The sequence below is a fragment of the Anas acuta genome, chromosome 2, assembly GCF_963932015.1.
Source record: "Anas acuta chromosome 2, bAnaAcu1.1, whole genome shotgun sequence".
NCBI classification, from domain to species: Eukaryota; Metazoa; Chordata; class Aves; order Anseriformes; family Anatidae; genus Anas; species Anas acuta.
The window spans coordinates 20,828,817-20,848,736 of record NC_088980.1 but is presented as its reverse complement, the minus strand read 5'-3'; the positions used below and the strand labels follow the sequence as shown (position 1 = coordinate 20,848,736).

Below are 19,920 nucleotides of genomic sequence, written 5' to 3'. Positions count from 1 at the left end.
CCCGCCCCGCCTGTTCTTTCCCGTGCGCGGTGACGCAGGCGGCGCCGTGACGTGGCGGCCGTTAGGGGCGGGGTTAACGCTCGCTCCCCGCCCGCTCCGCCCCGGGGCCGCTGCGGGCCGAGCCGAGCCCCGGGGCCAGGCATGGGCCTCGTCTTCGCCAAGCTCTGGAGCCTCTTCGGGAACCAAGGTGGGCGCGGGGGGCTCCGGGTTGGGCTGGGTTGGGCTGGGTTTCCCTCAGCGCGGGGCTCCCCGGCAGCTCAGCTCGCCCCTGCCCCGCCGCTCCGTCCCGGGCGGTCTCGGGGCCTGTGAGGGGGGGCTCGGGCGGTGCTGGTGGCGGGGTGGGGACCCCAAGAAGCCGCCTCCGAGCCCAGCGGAGTGCCGGGTCCTTCCCGGTGCGCCCCGCGGAAAGGGCTCGTGCCGAGCCTGGCGCCTGAGGCTGCCGCTAGCTCGGTTACCATAAATTAAAATATGCTCCTTAGTACCCGCTTATTGTAATTAATCTCGTTCCCCCAGCCTCTGTTGGTTAGGGGATGGGGTGCTCGAGCAGCTCCTCGTGTGTGCTGTTTTTCCTTGAGGCCCAGCCAGGCCGGTGGAGGTATTGTTCTCCTCAGGCTGCCCGTGCCGGCTCCGTGCCCACTCTCCATCTGTTACCTCCCGCAGCGGGGTTACTGCGGCTTTGTGGCTCGATCTCAGCACGATTTCACAAGTTGTGGGAGCAGAGCACGCCCGGTGCCCCTTTAATGGTCTTGTCACCAGGAGTGAACTTCTCACAGTCTGTAAATAGCAGAGCCGTGTCTCCGTGTCGTGCTTAGTACCATCCGACCTCTCATACCATTTCTCACCCCGTGGGAGTGAGGAGTAAGAGCCAAACCATTTATCTCCCCCTCCACTCACACACTGTGTCCTCGCATCGTTCGTGAAGCCTTCTATCAAAGTGTTCAGAATGATTACTTTCCATCTATTTGATGATTCTTGTTTTTCTCAAGTGAAAAAAAAAAAAAAAAAAACATTTGAAAGGATTCAGGGTCCCCCTTACTCTCCAGAAATCTGTGAAATACTACTTTGGTATTTATTAAATACTGCAGTCCGCTGCTCCCTTCCTTCCCTCAAGGACTCCGCCAAGATGTGGTGGAGTTCTCTGTGTGCAGAGATCTGATTAGAACATAACTTCTGGTGGCTTTTATTGCTGGTCTGTACTGTCCCCTATGATGGCAACATTTATTTTCAGGAAGGGAGTAAGAGTTACAGTTTCATTGTTTTGGTTTCTTTCTTTGTTAGTATATGACATCACTGAGTTACGTTGATTCCGTTTCATTAGTGGGGGAAAAAGTCTTTTCTACTGTATATTTATTTCTAAAAGTTACTTTTAATGTGTTCAAAATACTAACTGTTAGTATGACGTTATCGTGGATGAGGCAGTACCATGAAAGGCTTACTATTCACCTTTTATCCCAATGGGGTGAGTTTTATTCATTTTTGTTTTGTTCTCCCCATTGTGGCAACTGCAGAGAGTAAAGTGAGTTTCTTTTCATGGCCAAGATTGAAATTCCACCCTAGAAAACCTCTCTTCAACAATAAATTTGTGACCAATCTACTAGGATCCTCTAAATGCACAGTTATTTTCCCCATAATGATTATGTTAATTATAAAGGCAGTAATTACTGATTTGTTTTTGTTGTTTTTCTAGTTATATGTTAAATCTAGACTTTTTTTGGAGATGAATTTGGAGAATGATTCATGGACTGACCCATGAGACTCCTAGTTGAGCAGACTGGTGTGGTTAAAGTCATTGTGTTTGCAAATGAGAGGGAATATTCCAAATATAAAAACAGACCCAGATGTGTGTGGAGCATGTTATCAATCAGTTCATCACAGCTAGCACGATTTGTGCTGATAGTCTGAGGTGCTTGATACTAACAAAATGAAAGATCAAACAAAGTGAAGATTTAGAAAGTGCTATGTGGCTTCCATCGAGGAGAGGGTGGCAGAGGAATTGTGCCAAAGTGCTAGAAGATACAGCTCAGGAAGTCATGGCCATTTTGCTCTGGTATTAATTACACAGTGCGGTTTTAGTTTACATAAAGGTTAATAGCAGCTGAGTTGAAAATGCCAAATTTAAAAGGCATTTACTCAATAGTATCTAGACAGCTAAATACATTAAGGAAATATCAGCTGGTGAGCTAATGCTGTTAACTTACAGGAAAGAGGTAGTCAGGTAGCTTTCTCAAAAACTTGCATCTTAAGATACTAACATCTTAAAATAAGCCCCAGGCATTTTTGTGCCTCTGGTTTAAGCACAGTTAAAGTGCGTGATGTACAGAAAGTTGATTTCATTCGGAATGATTTCTGCAAAGCGAAAAAAGACTCATAACGGAGACACTTCATATCCGACTAAAGCACTGAACATCGCTATTAATTTACATGTCTTCAACTTCTCTGGCAATTTGTTTCCCTTACCATTCTTTCCAATAATAAGGATGAGGTAGGTACTGGAGACAAGGTGGAGAGACTTGATCTAACATGTTCCTACAGGCATCCAGTGATACTCTAATCTCTTCTACTGACCTCTTCTGGCAGCATTTTTCTTTTTATATTTAACTGGTTTAGCTCTTTGTTGAGGTAGCATCTGAGTATTTGTTTCTGCCAGGGAGCTGAGCCTGTCAGTTCTGTTCCAACTCACCACACTTGCAATAGAGACTGTACCAGGTGGTTCACCCTATTTTGTTTGTGGTTTGGTTTGGCAAATCTGTACTGGCCCATGATGGAAGAAAAAAATAGTTAAAATGGTGCTATGTGACAACGGCCAGTGATGGAAAGTTTTAGATGGGGAAAGCTTTCTTGCTTTCTCCTACTCCACTTGCAGAATGTGCTTTCACTTCTATCACAGTGCATCATCTACTCACCAAAACCAGTATGTAGGATTTTGGAGCAAGACAAGGTGCAGTGCAGACAAGCTTATGGAATTTGAGTGATGCCTGTGCTGATCTGTGTGTGGATGACTAGGAAAGAGGAAAGCTAAGAGTGTCTGCCCTTAGAACAGTCTGTCAGGGAACATGTATGGTGCTGTTGTGTTTAGAAGGGTTTGTTTCCAGACTTTTTGGCAGTAGCCTTTGGACAGTCGCTTTTTTATTATTATTGTTTGTTTGGTGGTAGTAGGAGTGATCAAAAGTGGTCCAGGGCCTTATTTGATCTTTTTTTTAATTTTCAGTGTTTTCTTGTCTTCATGCCTTTACAGTACAGACTGAAAATGGACGATTAAACATTTCTGAGCTTTTCAGCTCTCAATATGTTGGCTCTTAATCAAGGAGTAATTGAATGATGCAAACTGACGTGTAGGTATTTCTCTAATAAGAGAAACAATTGGTGTAAAAATAGATTGTTATCTTTGTTCTAGGTGACTTACTGATGGCTTCCTGATTCTTTTTTCGTGTTTTTAAAATTGTCAAAAAACATTGCCTGAGTATTGTTTTCACTTAAAATATTGTTGCCTACAGCCAATTCAAATCTAGTTATAAATTATTGTAAGTTCAAGTTGGACTTTTATTTTTAAACTCATTTTTAAAAGTATATTTTTTAAAAATTAGACTTTAAGTCTTTCTTAAGCTATGATTAAGAAAGCAAATAACAGTCTGCTAAGCAACATGTGGAGATATGAGTAAATGGTGGAGCAACTAACTTAATGCCTGTGTCAGTACATATCTGGATAAAACTTGCCCGACTTATTCATCATTATTTGTGTAACTCTTAATGGAGGTACAAGGAAAAGAGAAGTGAGTATAGCAACCTCGATAAAGGCAACTTTTGAGTCTTGCAGTACCTTATTCCTTGTGTGCATGTGTGAGTGCAGTTTTTAAAAAGTTCACAAATCTGTATTTAGTTGTTTCAAATGACAGCTGCTCATAATCTTCTAGGTTGCTCTGAATAAATGCTATAGATTAAAAAAAATAGAAAATGCTGCTATAAGAAAAATAATGGTTGGCTCTAAATCAAGGTGGTAGAACTTCTGTAACTCCATGGGTTACTTCATTTAGGCTTGCTGGCAGTCCCCGGACCATACAGTTAGGCTAGCAGAGATCATTATCTGGAAATCCATTTGGATTTGATTCCAGTTACTAATGAAGTTTATAGACAATTTTTCATTCTTGTTAGTAAGTCCGTAAGTACAAAACCTATTAAACACAAGAGAACTGCTTGAATACAAGATTCAAAGGCAGCTTTTCACTTAGTGTGCAGAATGCATTCTTATGCTGAAAATTTCTGTTAAAATTCTGTTTCTCCTGCCTTCTCTTTAGCAAACTTCCATCTGCCTTCGGTTTTGAAGCCTCTAAGATGTTTTTTCTTAGCAACTGGACAGTGCTGTTTGGTGCCTGATAATGATCAGTACTCTTCCCCTCACTGATTTCTTCCAAATACAGAATCTTGCCCATCACTAAAGTATTCAGCCTTTTGTTTTTCTTTGTGGTTTTATTTTTTTTCAAGTTAGAGGAAGAGGCAAAAACACTAACAGAATCTTCAGTTTCAGATCCTTTTACAAAACCCTTATGTAGGGGAATATATAAGAGTAAGTGAAGAGAAGAAGAGCATATTATGTCTGTCTTCTGACATCTGCAAGATCGTAACTTTCCTGTTATGTTGTAATACTGAACTGCCAGCAGTTTTTTTAACAATACCACATAGATATATTTTTTAACAACTGCCCAAGAAAGGTTAATAATAACGGAATTCTTTGGATTCTTTCAAGTAGCCTGTCTTTTTTAACATGTTTGCTGCTTCTTCTCATTTCTACTGCATTTTTTTCCTCTTTCTACCTGATTTATAAAGACTCTGCTCTTCTACTGTGGCAACTATCTTAGGGATTTTCTTCTTCCATTGCCAAGACCATAGTGAACTGGGAAGATATTCAGGAGTACAGCCCAAACTGATACCAATACTAGCCAGCATAAGAAACTTGGGTTAGTCTCAAAGTACAAAACACAAAGAGCATAAATCAGAGCCTGTGGTTTACCCCATAATCATCCTTCCTCTTAAATGAAGCATCTGCCTTCAACTTGTTGCTCTTGTAAACAAGTACTTGTTAAAGCTTTGTTTTGTCTTAGTATAACAATTTTTAAGGTCATGTGTTTATCTGTTAATGTATGTGTACAAGTAAAAATTATCTAACCAAACTAGACAGAAATTCAACTTCTCTGTTAGTAAGCAAAGAGATCTTCGTTAGCATAGATGACAGTTCTGAAAGCAATGAGTTGTTACAACTTTAATAAAAGGTGGAGACGGCTATTTGCATAAGATATTGGTGCTTTAATCTCATTAATTTTGTCCTCACCTCATTAATTAATACTTGTATGACTTCCTTGTATGTGGATGTTGAGTTACTGTATAAAATGCTATTTGACTACAGAGCTAAGCTGTGTGTGTCATCGTACTCCCCCCAGCCATCCCTTTCCCAATTAGAGATGAATCATTTGCATATAGGTGGCTTTTAAAAAATCATCTGATTGGGGAAAAATACTTTTATTTTCAGTAGCCTGGTACCATTTAATCATTCCTAAGCGAGGCTCTGGATTCTGATGTGAATGTGGGAAAGAGCAGATGTAACATGTTACTAAATTTTTGTTTTGTTTTCGTTTTCTGGTTGGTTGGTTTCTTTTCCTTCTTGAAAGTAATGCAAACAGAGTGTTGCGGAATTAGTCATATTCCAGACAATAGTTGAAAAATATGGTTGTTTTGAAAACAACAGACGGGTATTTCTGTGTTTAAACTTTGAAAGCCCTTTTAACTGCACTGAATTCAGAGAAGAAAAGGAGAGTCTAGCTATGTGGAATGTTTTATTAACGTTGAAAGCAGAGAGGATTTCATACTTGTGTATCAAGGAAGATTATTAATCAGTTGTGCTGCTTTTTCTGGGGCTAAAAGTATTGCTGGACTTAAAGCTAGGGTAAGGTATTTCCTTAGGATACATTGGCAGGATGTAACAGTACAGAAATTGATACAGGGAAGTATGTTTCAACGTGTGTTAGGGCCATGTCTCTTAACAAAACTTCTAAAAGTCCAAAGGAATTTACTAAAATCCCTGTCAGTATGAAAAACCGGAATATACATTAATAGATCTACATTTTAACAAATTCCTTATTCTTCCTTAGACTACTCACTTGTGGATAAAAAACCTACCACCTTGATATTTGATAGACCTTTTAGTAATTTGTGGTAAGTCTTTTAGATTTGAAAATGGTGTTTTAGAGGAAATCTCTTGAGCTGTTAAGCAAGTTTTATTTTGGAATAAGTGCTTTTAGAATTTTAAATATGACCCCTTGTGAGTGAGCCTGTTTACAAGCTTTTTGTGTGAGTTTTGCTTCTGGTATCTATTTGTAGCTTCTCTCTGCTCTCAAGTGATTTGCATCTTTTGTCAGTAGGCAAATTGGTATCTTCTGGCATGTATCAAAAAAAAAACCGTTGTAATTGACTGGGCTGTTGTATTTGAAATTCTAAAAAGGATTAAATACAGAGAAACAGATAAGTTCTGGAGTTTGTTTGTTTGTTACCCCAATGCTTGGAAAAATAACATTGCAGCATTTGGGAGATTGCTGTTATATAAGCAGAACTTTTCAGCTCAGAACTTGAGCGTTAGAATTTGTGATCTATTGGAAATAGAGCTTCCTCTTTGTACCACAAAAATGATGGTGGTGTGGTCCCTTAACTAATGGTTACTGTTTAGCCTTGTGTTTTAGGCTAATGTTTTCTGCACGCTTTGGATTTGCTTTGCATCACTGAGGAACAGACTCATATTCTGTAGAAAACTAGCTCTTCCAATATTCTCAATAACTGGTGGTTTGCTAAGATTTGGCTTTGGTGTACTGTAAATTTTATTTTGGATGTTTGCTCATCTTCATAAGAGAAGACACTGATACGAGTTAAATTATTTTCCTGGTATTTTTCATTCTTTCCTTTTTTTTAATGGAGTCATGCTAGTAATTCTTCCTGTATGAAGACTTCCAATACTGACTTGTCCTTAAGCTGTAGTCTTAAGAGAAGATAAAGCTTTGTGGATTTTTTTCCCTAAAAGCCATCACAATATATTTAGACAAAAAAGCCATTACTTTCTTAAGTAAGAAAAAGTGATTAACCAGAATTGTAATTATTGCTGTTTCTGCTAGTTTATTCTTGTCTTTTTTTTCCTGTGTACGCAGAGCACAAAGTAATCATAGTGGGACTTGATAATGCTGGAAAGACTACAATTCTTTACCAGTTGTAAGTATACAAATTACTCTGTTTTTCTTCGTTTTACTATTTGTCATTGATTTAATAATTGAAAATTCAGGTTTGGAACCTGGCAAAAACTCTAGGGGTGCAGTAGGTTACAGTTTGTACATGAATGGTGTTAGTTCTTCTAAACATACTTAGATTTAGTATTGAAATGCTAAGTGGAAGAACTGAAATATTTTAAAACTGAATTGTAAATCAATTGAATAACAAAATTTCACGTACAAGCACATGTAAAATTCATGCACATGTAAAATATCAAAGCCTATTTTTATTGGTAAACTTTGAAAAAATAATTTGAGAACTGCAGAGAAGAAAGTGATTTTTATGTTAATGGGAGTTCTAGCCACTGTGCAAAATCCATCAATGTTTCCAAAGGTTTCCTTGTTCCTGTGGCTAAAATCTGTGATGGAAGTTTTCCTCAGAATAGTATTTCGACTTGCCTAGGTCCAACCATAAACTTTTTAAATAGCATCATTGCAGTGTATCATATCACCCTCAAATCTTGCCAGCGTTGCAGGAGTGTCTATGATAAATGCAAGAATATTGACAGGAACATAGTTAACGTTGTAATTATGGAGAAGGAGGAGTGCATAATGAAATTACTATCTATATATTTAGATATATATCTTATATATCTATATAGCGAAGGGTATTTTCCAAAAAAAAAAAAACACTTTAAGCTCTTTGTCAATATTTAAAGGTAGCTGAAAATTTCTCATTTCTAAGTAAACAAGCAGTCCTTCAGAATTTATTCAGTTATCAAATTGCTAAGTTGAATGCTCTTCTAAAATTATATCCTGGTTTGCATTTTGCATGGTTAATTGCTCTCCTTATTTGTGATCTTCAGAAAGGTGACTTCTCATTTTGAAATTAGAGCATTTTAAGAACCTAATTTATCTAAAAAGTTATTTGAAAAATGTCTTATTAAAAAAGACGACACTTAAAATGCATATGCTTAGTTATAAACGTTTTACATGCTTATTTTGATCTCTACAATCTGCTACAAAAACAAGTACATTTGAATTTTGTCAACCACTAAATTCATATTAGTGAAATAGGTTAGTTTAAATAACAGCTCTTAAATATTTTATTTCCATAGAAATTCATATGTATAGATTGTTGAGAAGTGACTTGTATTTTTTTGTTAAGTTTTCATCAGAGTTAGAAATATTTAGTCTTTTCTGGAACAAATTTGTTGTGATTGAGCTGTGACAAGCCTTGTGAATTTTATTGGCTGGTCTTCATGATGTTATATTGTTTCCTTTAGCTTAATGAATGAAGTGGTTCATACTTCTCCAACCATAGGAAGCAATGTAGAAGAAATAGTGGTGAAAAACACCCATTTCTTAATGTGGGATATTGGAGGACAAGAATCGTTACGGTCATCATGGAATACCTATTATTCGAACACAGAGGTATGAGAAGCTACTTTGAAGTATGCAAATTTAATAATTTTGTTTAAAAATATTTTTTAACAGAAACATTGGTAGATTTTTATCAAGTTTGTAGTTGTATTGTTTAAGTCTAATATGTTTGGTATGCAGCCAATTTCCTGGTAATATTTTAAGTGTTTTTCGTGTTTACTTTAATGTTGTTTGATCTGTGGTATAAACTGTGGAGTTAGACTTCTTTCATAGGCAATCGAAAAACTAAAAAAAAAAAAAAAAAAAAAAAACACAAAAAAATAAATTGAGTTATTGCATATTTTTTGAGTGGATTTTAAAGCAAATTTTTCCATGTACTTGTCAAGTTCAGTGAGGATATGCAATGGTTAACCTAGCTTCTGTACATCCAGGCTGAAGTGGTTCTGAAGTAATGATAACTAAAGATGAAGAACAAAATTTTATCTAGGCAGCAGTATTTAAAGGTCGTCAGCTTGTGGCTTTTATCCAAAGGATAAAGGAAAACCTAACTGCAGTACTCATGAGGTATTGATAAAGCTGCTATTGCTTGAAAGGATGGAGTAGAATTCATCAACTGCTGTTTCTTTGTCAAAAGGTTATGAACACAACATGCACTTATACAGTGAGGCTACAGAAATTTTACCTTGATGTAAAGGGTTTTAAACTATTTTTTTTACCATTTCTACTAAAAAATAGAGATGTTTTGTAGACGTTATATAAACCTTATGTGAAAATAAGTGTAGTGTTTTTTTTGCTCTATCCCCCTCTTTTAGAGAGGGTAGGTTAGAGTGATCCAATCCAGATGTTCAGAAACTTTTCATGTATTAAAAGCCTGGTGATAACATCTCAATCTTCAGCTCTAGTATTTTAAGCTTACTTTAATTTTATCTGGAAAAGTATGGGTACATGTCATACAAATACGCAAGAGGGTGAAGAACGTCTGTGGGTAATATCTGGCAGATAAGTTCTTCACATTTGTTCATTGAATATTCTTTGATTTTTGGAATTTGAGTAGACCTGTGTCGTAGTTCTTTTTTGATCCTTTTGGAGATGCTCTCCATCATGTTCTGCATAGTAAGCGTGTGAAATCCAACACTTTCTAGCATTTGGAAAGAACTTAGCAGCTTTGTCAGCTGGAAACAGCTGAAGAAAAGGGTCTGTTTGGTATGCTAATCCTAGCATCCCTGTTATGAATAATTGCTATACTGTTCCTCCTCATCTGCTAGACATCTCAAAGCCACAGCAGCATTAAATTGACTTAGTATTTCATAGTTTGTGGTCATTTTCAATGGGCAATGAATCTTAATTTTCTTTAAGGCACAGTGATTTGGAGCATATGTTGGAGAATTGTAACGGTGACTTCTAGTCCTCTTTTTGTTACCAACTCACATGCAGCTTTTGTGTCTTCTCTCTTATTCAGCAGTTGAAGCAATCTAAAGGAAATCTTTGGAATGGTGGAAAAAATTGTAGAGCATACCTATTATTTAGTTTCAACTTAACTTGATTCTGCAATTCTATTTTAAGAGAGAGCCCAGGATTTGCAGGGAGCTCTCATGGATAAGTTATTCTCGGGGAGAAAAGCAAAAGGAAAGACAGTAGAAGAGAAAAAGGGATGGCAAAATATTCCCATTGGAGAGCTTGGAAGGGAAGCAATGGAGACTCTCAGATGAATGTCATCTCCTGTGTTTCCTCTCCAGTGCAGCATGTGTTCCCTGTAATTCTTTTATTACAGTAGCTGTATAATTTTTATAAGATTCCCTCTTGATCTCCTTACTGGTTGCTGCGACTTATGAGGCTATTTGAGCAGCTCAGCGTGTACTCTGGTCAGGGGCAAATGCTGAACACTGATCAGTTGTTACAGTTTGTGTATGCACACTGTTGCATAATGCTTACAAGCTGTTTAAGTGTATCTAACTTACTATGTAATGCTATTTTTTTTTCTCCTTCTAGTGTAAGTATATAGCCTTTTAGTATAAGGCTATGAATTAAAATACACCGGAAAAAAAAAAAAGGAAAGAAACTGGGGTTAAGAGTCATTTTCACACTAGTGACAATTGCCTCCCATGGCAAACTTGATGCGCCAGACCTAGCAGTGTTAAAGGATTCACAAGTGCCTGACCATGAGAATAATGTCACTTGGAAGAACATTAAGGGTCAAATCAGTGCCATAGCTGTCTCCAAGTGCCTAGGTTAGAAGGGTGCAAAGTTGTGAGAGGACAACTTTGCATTACAGAGGTTAAGGTGTTGCACTGTAATGCTAAGCCCTCCAGGTACATAGCTTTCTGAGGTCTGATGTAGGACATTGAAATAAGTTCTCTTAAGCCTTGTGAGGGTGGTGATGGTAGATTAAGTCTTTTTTTTTTTTTTTAAATAGGGAGTTTCTATTTCAGTTTTGTTTTCCTGAGTACAGGAGTAGTAGTAGACTTAGCTGTTTTCATTGATAACTTTGTAGTGATTTTGTCATCCATGTTTTAAGTGTGATCCATGATCTGCAGGTACTTTTGGTACCTACGTCATTGTTTTGTGTATGATGTGGGGGCTGAAAATCAAGCCTGGTGATTTAAATGTGTTACATAAAAGTAGAGCTTAATAGCAGTGCTGAAATGTATAAGCAATATATGTTTTTTTTAAAAAACCTATAATCTTTATATAGGATTCCTAGGGCACTGACAAAAGGCTGTAACAATAAAAAAAAAAATAGAGCAAGAGTTTAATGTGCTCTGAAAGTGTCTGTCTTGCATACAAAGACGTGTGGTAGTGATCACTTGAAAATGTACTTTCTATAACTTACACTTTGTACTTACATATTATACTATTGTTTTTTTTCCCTAGTTCATCATTCTGGTTGTTGACAGCATTGACAGAGAGCGACTTTCTATCACAAAAGAGGAACTTTATAGAATGCTGGCTCATGAGGTAAAGTAGGGGGTTGGGATAATTGTTTCCCTTTGTTGTGATCAGTCAAATAGCACTACATGCTTCCTATATTTACAGAAGTTACACTGTCACAGAAAAGTTGAGCTTAAATGTGCATGCATGTTGACTATGTTTTGAAACCATATGAATTATAAATAAACAGGAAAAGCTATCATGAAGCACTCTAGTAATAGTAGGGCTTGCTTGATTGTAATCAAAAATTCGAGTGATTTACAATGTTTCAAATTAATGTGTTTTTACTTTAAAGTTCATTAATCTGGTTTGGATTTGGTAGTAAGGAGCAAACATATTACCTAAAAAGGAGGAAATGAGACTTCTTGCGGTTAAATTTTTTTTGTAATTAGTTTCCAGTGTTATAAGATCAGAAGATTGTGAATTATTATCTCTTGAAAACAATCAGTAGGCCTCAAATGTAATAAGTACTACTTGTGAGTTTTCATCTTAAGATCCAAAAGGTTTATTGTTTTTCTCTTAATGGAGAAATTGTCTCCAAATTTAATATACATTTAAATATGTTAAACACTTTAATTAAATCTGCCAGCTGCCTGCATTTTGGATTTGTTTTCCCTCTTCTACTCCTAAAACCACGCAGCCCAGTTTGTTTCATTGCATTGTGGAATCCTAATTTCCATACAGAAACAAAACGACTTTTTATTAGCTTCTGTTTTTCCTAAAGCTGCTGCGGCATTATTAGAGCTCCCTTTTTGGAACAGCAGTAAAGTTTTTTTTAATTGTTACTGTTTTAATTACTACAGAAATTGCTTAATGAAGTGGAAAGTAATTTCAAGGGAATGATATCTATCAGGGTTTTCCATTTGAATAGCATCTAATACATTTTTTGGAATGTTTATCCAGTAATAAATCCACTGTCTGGATAGTTTAGAGCTCTGTGAAGTGTATGTTAACAAGACTTTCTTTAGTTAACATAACGAACATATGGACAAAACCAAAAGGGTAGTAGTATAATGCATTATAATTTGATTCCCTGTGGTGAACACTTCTAAATAAATTGGTCTCTTCAGTATTAATGTAATTGTTTTTTAATGCAGTAAAGCTGTTAAAACTACCTGTTACTGTGTAATTGCATACAAGCTAATCTACATTTTTTTGAGACATTCAGTTAACGCAATAGCCTGTTAGTTCTATATAATAACTTTTATGAATACTTTGAACTACTTCTAGGATTTACGGAAAGCTGCAGTTCTCATCTTTGCAAACAAGCAGGACATGAAAGGCTGCATGACAGCTGCTGAGATATCTACATACCTCACCCTTAGCTCCATAAAGGATCACCCGTGGCACATTCAGTCCTGTTGTGCTTTGACAGGAGAAGGGTAAATGTTTACTGTTTAAGTACAATAATATATGGTAAATGAAAACACTAATTTTTCATCTTTTAAAGCAGTATTCTAGTGTTTTTTACCAGTATTCCAGTGTTTTTCTAGTGTTTTTCATTTTTTTCAGCTGTGCTATATATACAGCCTTTACAAGAATATAACATTTCTGTGGCATCACCAATTATTTCACAAACATCAGTTCAGAAACATTAGTCATCCTAGGCTGCTGTTTTTTTCCCCATAAGAAACCTTGAATAATTAGAACTCCTGAAACTGGTATCATTGAGACCAACTTATCCAAACAAACAAAGAAAAACACAAGTAACGACTCAGAGTAAAATCACTGGATGATCCTCTTCAGGATGAACTGAGAAGAATCTAAGGAGATTAGCACCATAACAGGAAGCTGGCCTTCTTGGGTAAATCATGATTTACTTTAAAAAGGTGAAGTTAAAGGTGGTGTAGACTAGGTAATTGAATCCCTAGCAAATCAAAGGGAATCCTGTCTTTTGAAATGGAAGGCCTTTAAATAGAGATGCAAAAGGAGTGAGCAAGCAAATTAGATCCCATGCGATCCTGTTGTTCATTATAGACATGCTTACAGTTTTTTAATGGTATTGTGGAATTCTCGATACACTGCCTCTTTTTTTTTTTTTGAACCAGTTCAGCCTGGGTAACTGAGCCTTTGTCTTTTAGTCTTGGAGTGAAAAGATCTAGTGTTCAGTTAGGCAGTTTCTCATGATTTGGTTCTATGTACTTCTGAGTAAGCAAATTAAAAGTAGCATGTTTTAGATTTAGAACAAAAATTGAAAAAGTGCCAAGCTTCAATAAAATAGCATGTTTGACCAGCTTCTTATGGCTAAAGCCTAAGTGGACTTAGTTTAAAACACTGTGTATTCTGTTCATGTTTCATTACCCATTCCAGATGATTTTTAATTTTAAGCAAATGATTGTAGCTGTAAGAGAAGTAGAAAACACTTAAGATGTTGCAATAGATCTAGTTCCAATATAATATCTCTTTATTTTTCAGATTATGCCAAGGCTTGGAGTGGATGACCTCCCGTATTGGAGTGAGATAGCTTTTTTCCAAAAGAAGAGACTTCTATTTATCCTGTGAACATGTACATTTTTCTGTACTTCTGGCTGCTGAGCCAGTGACCATGTTTAATTTATATCAGCCAATCTCCAAGCTGTACTTGAATCAAGTGCAGTTGAACTTGAAACACAAAGTATTTTCTTAACCTTTTTTTAATACACTAATCTTCAACTGGATGGACATATATGAATCTGTTTTTAAGCATTTAAATTCCTCTATGTATTCTAACTTTTTCAATGATAGCTTTATAAAATCTGTTTTGTCATTGTCAAAATTTCATACTTCCTCTTTCTAAAAAGTTTCTATAACTTACTAACATAATAAATCAACATAGTTTGTTTAATAATGAAAAAGTAGTGAATAGTTTGACTGTACTCTGGCATAGTTTTTAGTCTCCAAGGATAACCATGGGGGACTAAAAAACACTCAGTTGGGCTTCCTGGAACATCGGCAGAGTTGTAGCCAGCACTAGCTATGAATGCAGAAATTTAAATGCTGAATGAGTTAGTTATAGTTAATAATTAAAGTAGCTTTTAACCTGGTATATAATTGAATTTCTGCCTTAAAAGAAATCTGTCCTTCTCATTTTGTCTGATAAGTAATTCTAGGTTATGACTCTCTTTCACCTGAAAATAGATCTCTGCACAGTGGTTAAATTTTTTTATTATTATTAAGTGTTGGTTTATTCATTTAGGCTTCAAATACCATTTTTAAAAATAAACCTCTTGGTAATTAAATTTGGAATCATGACAGACAGTGTTATGTGTAATCTGTAATCTGTTAAAATTTTAAATGCTGTACATACATGAGCCTTCCTCACCTTTTATTGAGAGTGCTGTTTTCTAAATGAATGTAAAATCAAAAGGGAAGCCAGATTTATAAACAGAACAGAATCATGGTGCTGTATATGTGGATTTGAGAATGAAGCTAAACTTGACCTTATTTGCATACTATCAAATCTAAATGTTTTTAGACTCCATTGCATGGAAAATATTTTGCCTTATTTGTTTTTACTGTTATTTGCAGGATTAGAGACTTTCTGATTTTGTGGTTCGAGTTACTCATTCACCTGAACTTTATGAACTGGAAGCAGAAAAAGTTGAGAACTTCCGGTTAAAAAAACAGGTGGTAAAAGATTGGACCTAGTAACTTGTAATTCAATTCGAAGATGATGATAGATCTGGAAAGAGAATCTGAAATCAGAAGAGAATCAGATTCTGTGTTAATTGATCATATTGGACACACAAAATGCAAATTGAGGGGGGGGGAAATCAATACTAGACATCCATTTCCAAGTGAAATACAGCTAGCAATGAGATAGCTTACCTACATAAATGCTTAAAGTACACAAAAGCACCTTTCTGCGCTTCTGTATGCATGAACAACTACATGGGGCATAGTCACTAGGAAAAAATTCTAATTGACTACAGTCCTTTAATGACAAAATGTTTTTGATGAATTTTGTTTTAATAATTCAAGCACACTGAGTTCTTAATAACATTTTAAGTTTTGTGAATTTTCAATATGATTCCATTTTTATTTGAACAAAGATTAATGAAATGTTAACAATGCCATCAAATATAAGTGTTAAAAAAGACTTTGAATACAAGTTGAATCAATGATTGGTTGCTACATATTACTGTTGGCTAGCAAAAGTCACATTTAGGAGATACTATGTCGAGTGTTAAGTCAAAATGCTCAGAAAATATTACAAACCAAAACTAATACTTAAAAAGAGAACGCAAAACAAGGTTAAACTCTGATACTGAAGCTTATTGCTGTGATGTTCATGCTAACAACTGTTCTAATTTGTGAAAATAAGTTTTGTTTTGTTCCTTGGGAAGTAAATTATAAATGAAAAAATAAATGATACTGTGAATGAGGTTTCTTGTGTGGTGACAATTTCTGTTTGTAATACAAATTTTCAACTTGATGTAGTTTAAGATGTGATCCTGAATGTTTTTATATATATATAGCATCATCTGGATATACAGCCCTTGAACTGATAGCTTTTTTTTTTTTAAACAGAGGTTTTTATATTAGAATTAACAAAATGTTTTAATACCTTATCGCCTCCTTTACAGAGAAACGATTCTTGACAATAGCAATGATTTTGATGAGCTTACTACTTAATTTACTACAACAGTTTTCCATTTATGATATCCATTTGTTAATAGCACAGCTGGTGTGTTGTGGCTTTTGAAAAAGGCTTGGTGTGGAATCTTCAGGTTCATATTCTTCATCACCTTTAGAGCCTATTAGAGGAAAAGTGGTTTAGTAAAAATCAGTTTTACATTGGGGTGCTTTAGGGCATTATAGCTTTCTTTTACTGCCAAACTTCCCCCCCCCCCAAAAAAAAAAAAAATTCTTTGTTGTTAAGTGAGCTGATTTCTGTGAAGAAGGCTAACAGTATTATTGGCTACGTTGTGGAAAGTATTGTTAGCTGGTCAAGAGAGCGTATGTCTGCTCTGCTCAACAATGGTCAGGCTGTATCTGGAGAATTGTGTCCGCATCTGAGCCCCCTAGTACAAGAGAGACGTAGGCATATTGAAAAGAGCTGGGCAGAAGGTTGCCAAAGGTCATCAAGGGACTGGAACACCTCTCTTCTGAGGAGAGGTTGAGAGAGTTGGGTCTGAAGAAGAGGAAGCTCAGAGGAATCTTGTTAATGTGAACAAATACCTGAAAAGAAGATGGAGCCAGGCACTTTTCAGGGGCACAGTGCCAGGACAAGAGGTAATGAGTGCAAACAAACATAGGAGGTTCTATCTAAATATAAGGAAGCATTTTTTTGTTTACTTTTTGCTGTACAGGTGACCTGAGTGGCCCTACTTGAGGAGGGAGCTTGCACCAGATAGCCTCCCTTGCTTTCTTGCAGCCTCAACCACTGGTATTCTGTGATATTGAAAACACTTTAACTTATCAACCAACACCTCCAGGGCCTTTTCCTCAGGGCTGCTCTCAATCCATTCTCTACCCAGCCTGTATTTGAGCTGGGGATTGCCCCAGCCCTGCTGCAAGACCTTGCACTTGGCCTTGTGGCCTCAGGACGTTTGCACAGACCCCTGTCCAGGTCCCTCTGGATGCCATCCCTTCCCTCTTGCGGAAGGCTCAGGGGAATCTTGTAAACGTCTGAAGGGAGAGTACAAGGAAGATGGAGCCAGGCTCTCTTCAGTGATACAGTGCCAGGGCAAGAGCTAATAAGTGCAAACAAACACAGGAGGTTCTGCTGAAACATCAGATAGCGATTCTTTACTGTGAGGTGATGGAGCACTGGCACAGGTTGCTCAGAAAGGTGGTGGACTCTCCCTCCTTGTAGATTCTCAGAAGCAACCTTTACTTGGTCTTGGGGCAAGCTATTCTAGGTGGCCCTGCTTGAGGAGGGTGTTGGACCTCCAGCAGTTTCTTCCAGCTTCAACTATTCTGTAATTCTCTGAAACACTGCATGATTTTTGTTTGTATGTATATGTAGATAGTAAATATATGATAGGATGTTTTGCACTTTGAAAATGCTCCGCACTTAATGTACTATTGAGAAAGCTGTTAATCATCTTGTCGAAAATTACAAATGTAAGCAAACATTAGAAACATTCTCAGAATACTGTGAGCACTCTTTCCTGAATCCAATTTACTCAAAATACAGGATGTTGCAATATAGCAATTGATAAACATGTTATAGTTCATAAGATCAACCCGTTGTGCTAAAACAGTATTTCATTATGAGAGAAGCAGTTTTTGATTTATCAGCTTCTATGAGCAAGCACCTTTGAGCAATATTCATCATGCTTGGTTGAGGTTAGAAGGATCAGCTTTTTGAAAGTAGTCTTTCAAGACTTGGAAGTTTCTTTTTCAATTCAATTTACTTTATTTGAAATGGAATCACATTTTAAAATGACTGCCCTGATGTGTTCCCCCTTTGAGACAGCTGTTTTTATTAAAATAGTTTATATGAGAAACTGACATCATCGACCTGGACTTGTGCAAAGCATTTGACACTGTCCACCATGATATCCTTGTCTCTAAATTGGAGAGACATGGGTTTGATGGATGGACCACTTGGTGGGTAAGGAATTGGCTGGGTGGTTGCACTCAGTGTTACGGTCAACGTCTCAATGTCCCATTGGAGATTAGTAATGAATGGTGTTCCTCATGCTTTGGGATTGGGACTTGCACTGGTTAACATCTTTGTCGGTGACGTGGATGGTGGGATTGAGTGCACCCTCAGCAAGTTTGCCAATGACACCAAGCTGTGTGGTGGTGTTGACATGCAGGAGGGAAGGGATGGCATCCAGAGGGACCTGGACAGGCTTGAGAGGTGGGTCTGTGTGAACCTCCTGAGGTTCAACAAGGCCAAGTGCAAGGTCCTGCATCAGGGCTGGGGCAATCCCCTGCTCAAATACAGGCTGGGTGGAGAATGGATTGAGAGCTGCCCTGAGGAGAAGGCCCTGGAGGTGTTGGTTGATGAGAAGGTCAACATGAGCTAAAGTGTTTTCAATATCACAGAATACCAGTGGTTGAGGCTGCAAGAAAGCATGCGAGGCTGAAGATACAGACAAAAGCCTATGAGGTAAGTAAAAAAAAAAAAAAAAAAAATAATAATAATAGTTCTAAGTATACCAAGTAAGCTGCATTTTCATCATAACTACAGCTGTCTTGTCTCAACTCCACCACCAATACCCCTTAAGTAAGTACCTTCTGTTTCTTTGTGTTCATGGTTATCCTCCAACACCGAGCAGTCTTCATTTTTTCAAGAGAAGTGATGTCATTGCGATCTCATCTTAAAAAGGGACTTAAAAAGTTCCATAACTGGATATTCTTAAAAAAAAAAAAAAAGGGACAGCAGTTTCTAGTACAGGGGCATAGATTTCCCAAAGTATAGCCCGCCTGACTGAACTAATACTCAGAATCCATGTCACAGCTTGTTTTGATACCTATGGGCACTGGCAGTTTCTAGTTTTAATCTTTCCAATTTCTTCTGTATCAAATTTAAAAATTGCCATTAACCACTGAGATTCTTCTGAAATGTGCACTGTTCAAGAAATAACAGTGATTTAAACAGATTTATATTAAATAAGCCATGGCACCAAACACAGTTTTACACAGTTTTGGTACGCAGTTGTGATCCCTATCAAAGTTTTCTTCTCAGTCTTTTCCTACAAGTTGTTTATTTTTTGCAATTTCTTGCCTATTTGGGGAAGCACTTCAATATTCCTAAACCAGTATTTTTTTATCTGTTTAAACACACTGCGTACAGTAATAAGAAGAGAACTTGAGCAGAGATACTCAAAATATTTTTTATCAAAATAAAATTAATTGAAGAGTTCTGTACATTTTTAGGGAAAACATTTCATCTTCCATCCTTACCCTGGGTCAGAATTGAGGCTTACATTTTTCCTAAATGTAGCCAGTTCACAAAACATCTTGGTTGGACACCTGCTTCCTTTCGTCCCAGGGGAAGCTCCAGCTTTGCTCCTGATGAGACTTTTTTAAATCATTTCAGCCATGGGAAGTATGGGTCTTTGTTTTCATGAAGGGTGTTTGTTTTACTGTTGCCTTTCAAAGTAAGAGGAAAACAAATCGAAATGGAAAAGCAGGAAATAAACTTGTTTGGATTTTTGTGTGTGCACTTGACTGCTGAGTTTGCTCTTCTGTGTAGTCTGCCATGTGAAACAGGCAGACTACAGCAAAGAGGGCAGATAATGATAAATGTGATCATGATGCCTACACTAGCAATGAGAACCTGCATCTGGGAATGACCTTTAACTTCTTTTATTTTTATTTGTAATTAACTTGATGATGTTATGATGTTGAAAATTTTTATGTTTTGTTTCTGTTAAGAAAGGTGCACAGGCTGCATGGTGTGTGGAGGGGGTCAGTGCTAAGTTTCTAC

The 19,920-nt window shown here is 37.0% G+C and overlaps 1 protein-coding gene across 1 annotated transcript; it reads left to right on the top strand.

Moving 5' to 3' along the window:
• The first annotated feature begins 25 nt into the window (after positions 1–25).
• On the top strand, positions 26–15,916 carry ARL5B (ARF like GTPase 5B). The gene is made up of 6 exons (XM_068673811.1): positions 26–187; positions 7,185–7,245; positions 8,528–8,675; positions 11,496–11,579; positions 12,783–12,934; positions 13,968–15,916. Exons 1-6 carry the CDS (start codon positions 142–144, stop codon positions 14,014–14,016), a joined length of 540 nt encoding a protein of 179 aa, XP_068529912.1. The 5' UTR covers positions 26–141; the 3' UTR covers positions 14,017–15,916.
• The last annotated feature ends 4,004 nt before the right edge of the window (positions 15,917–19,920 follow it).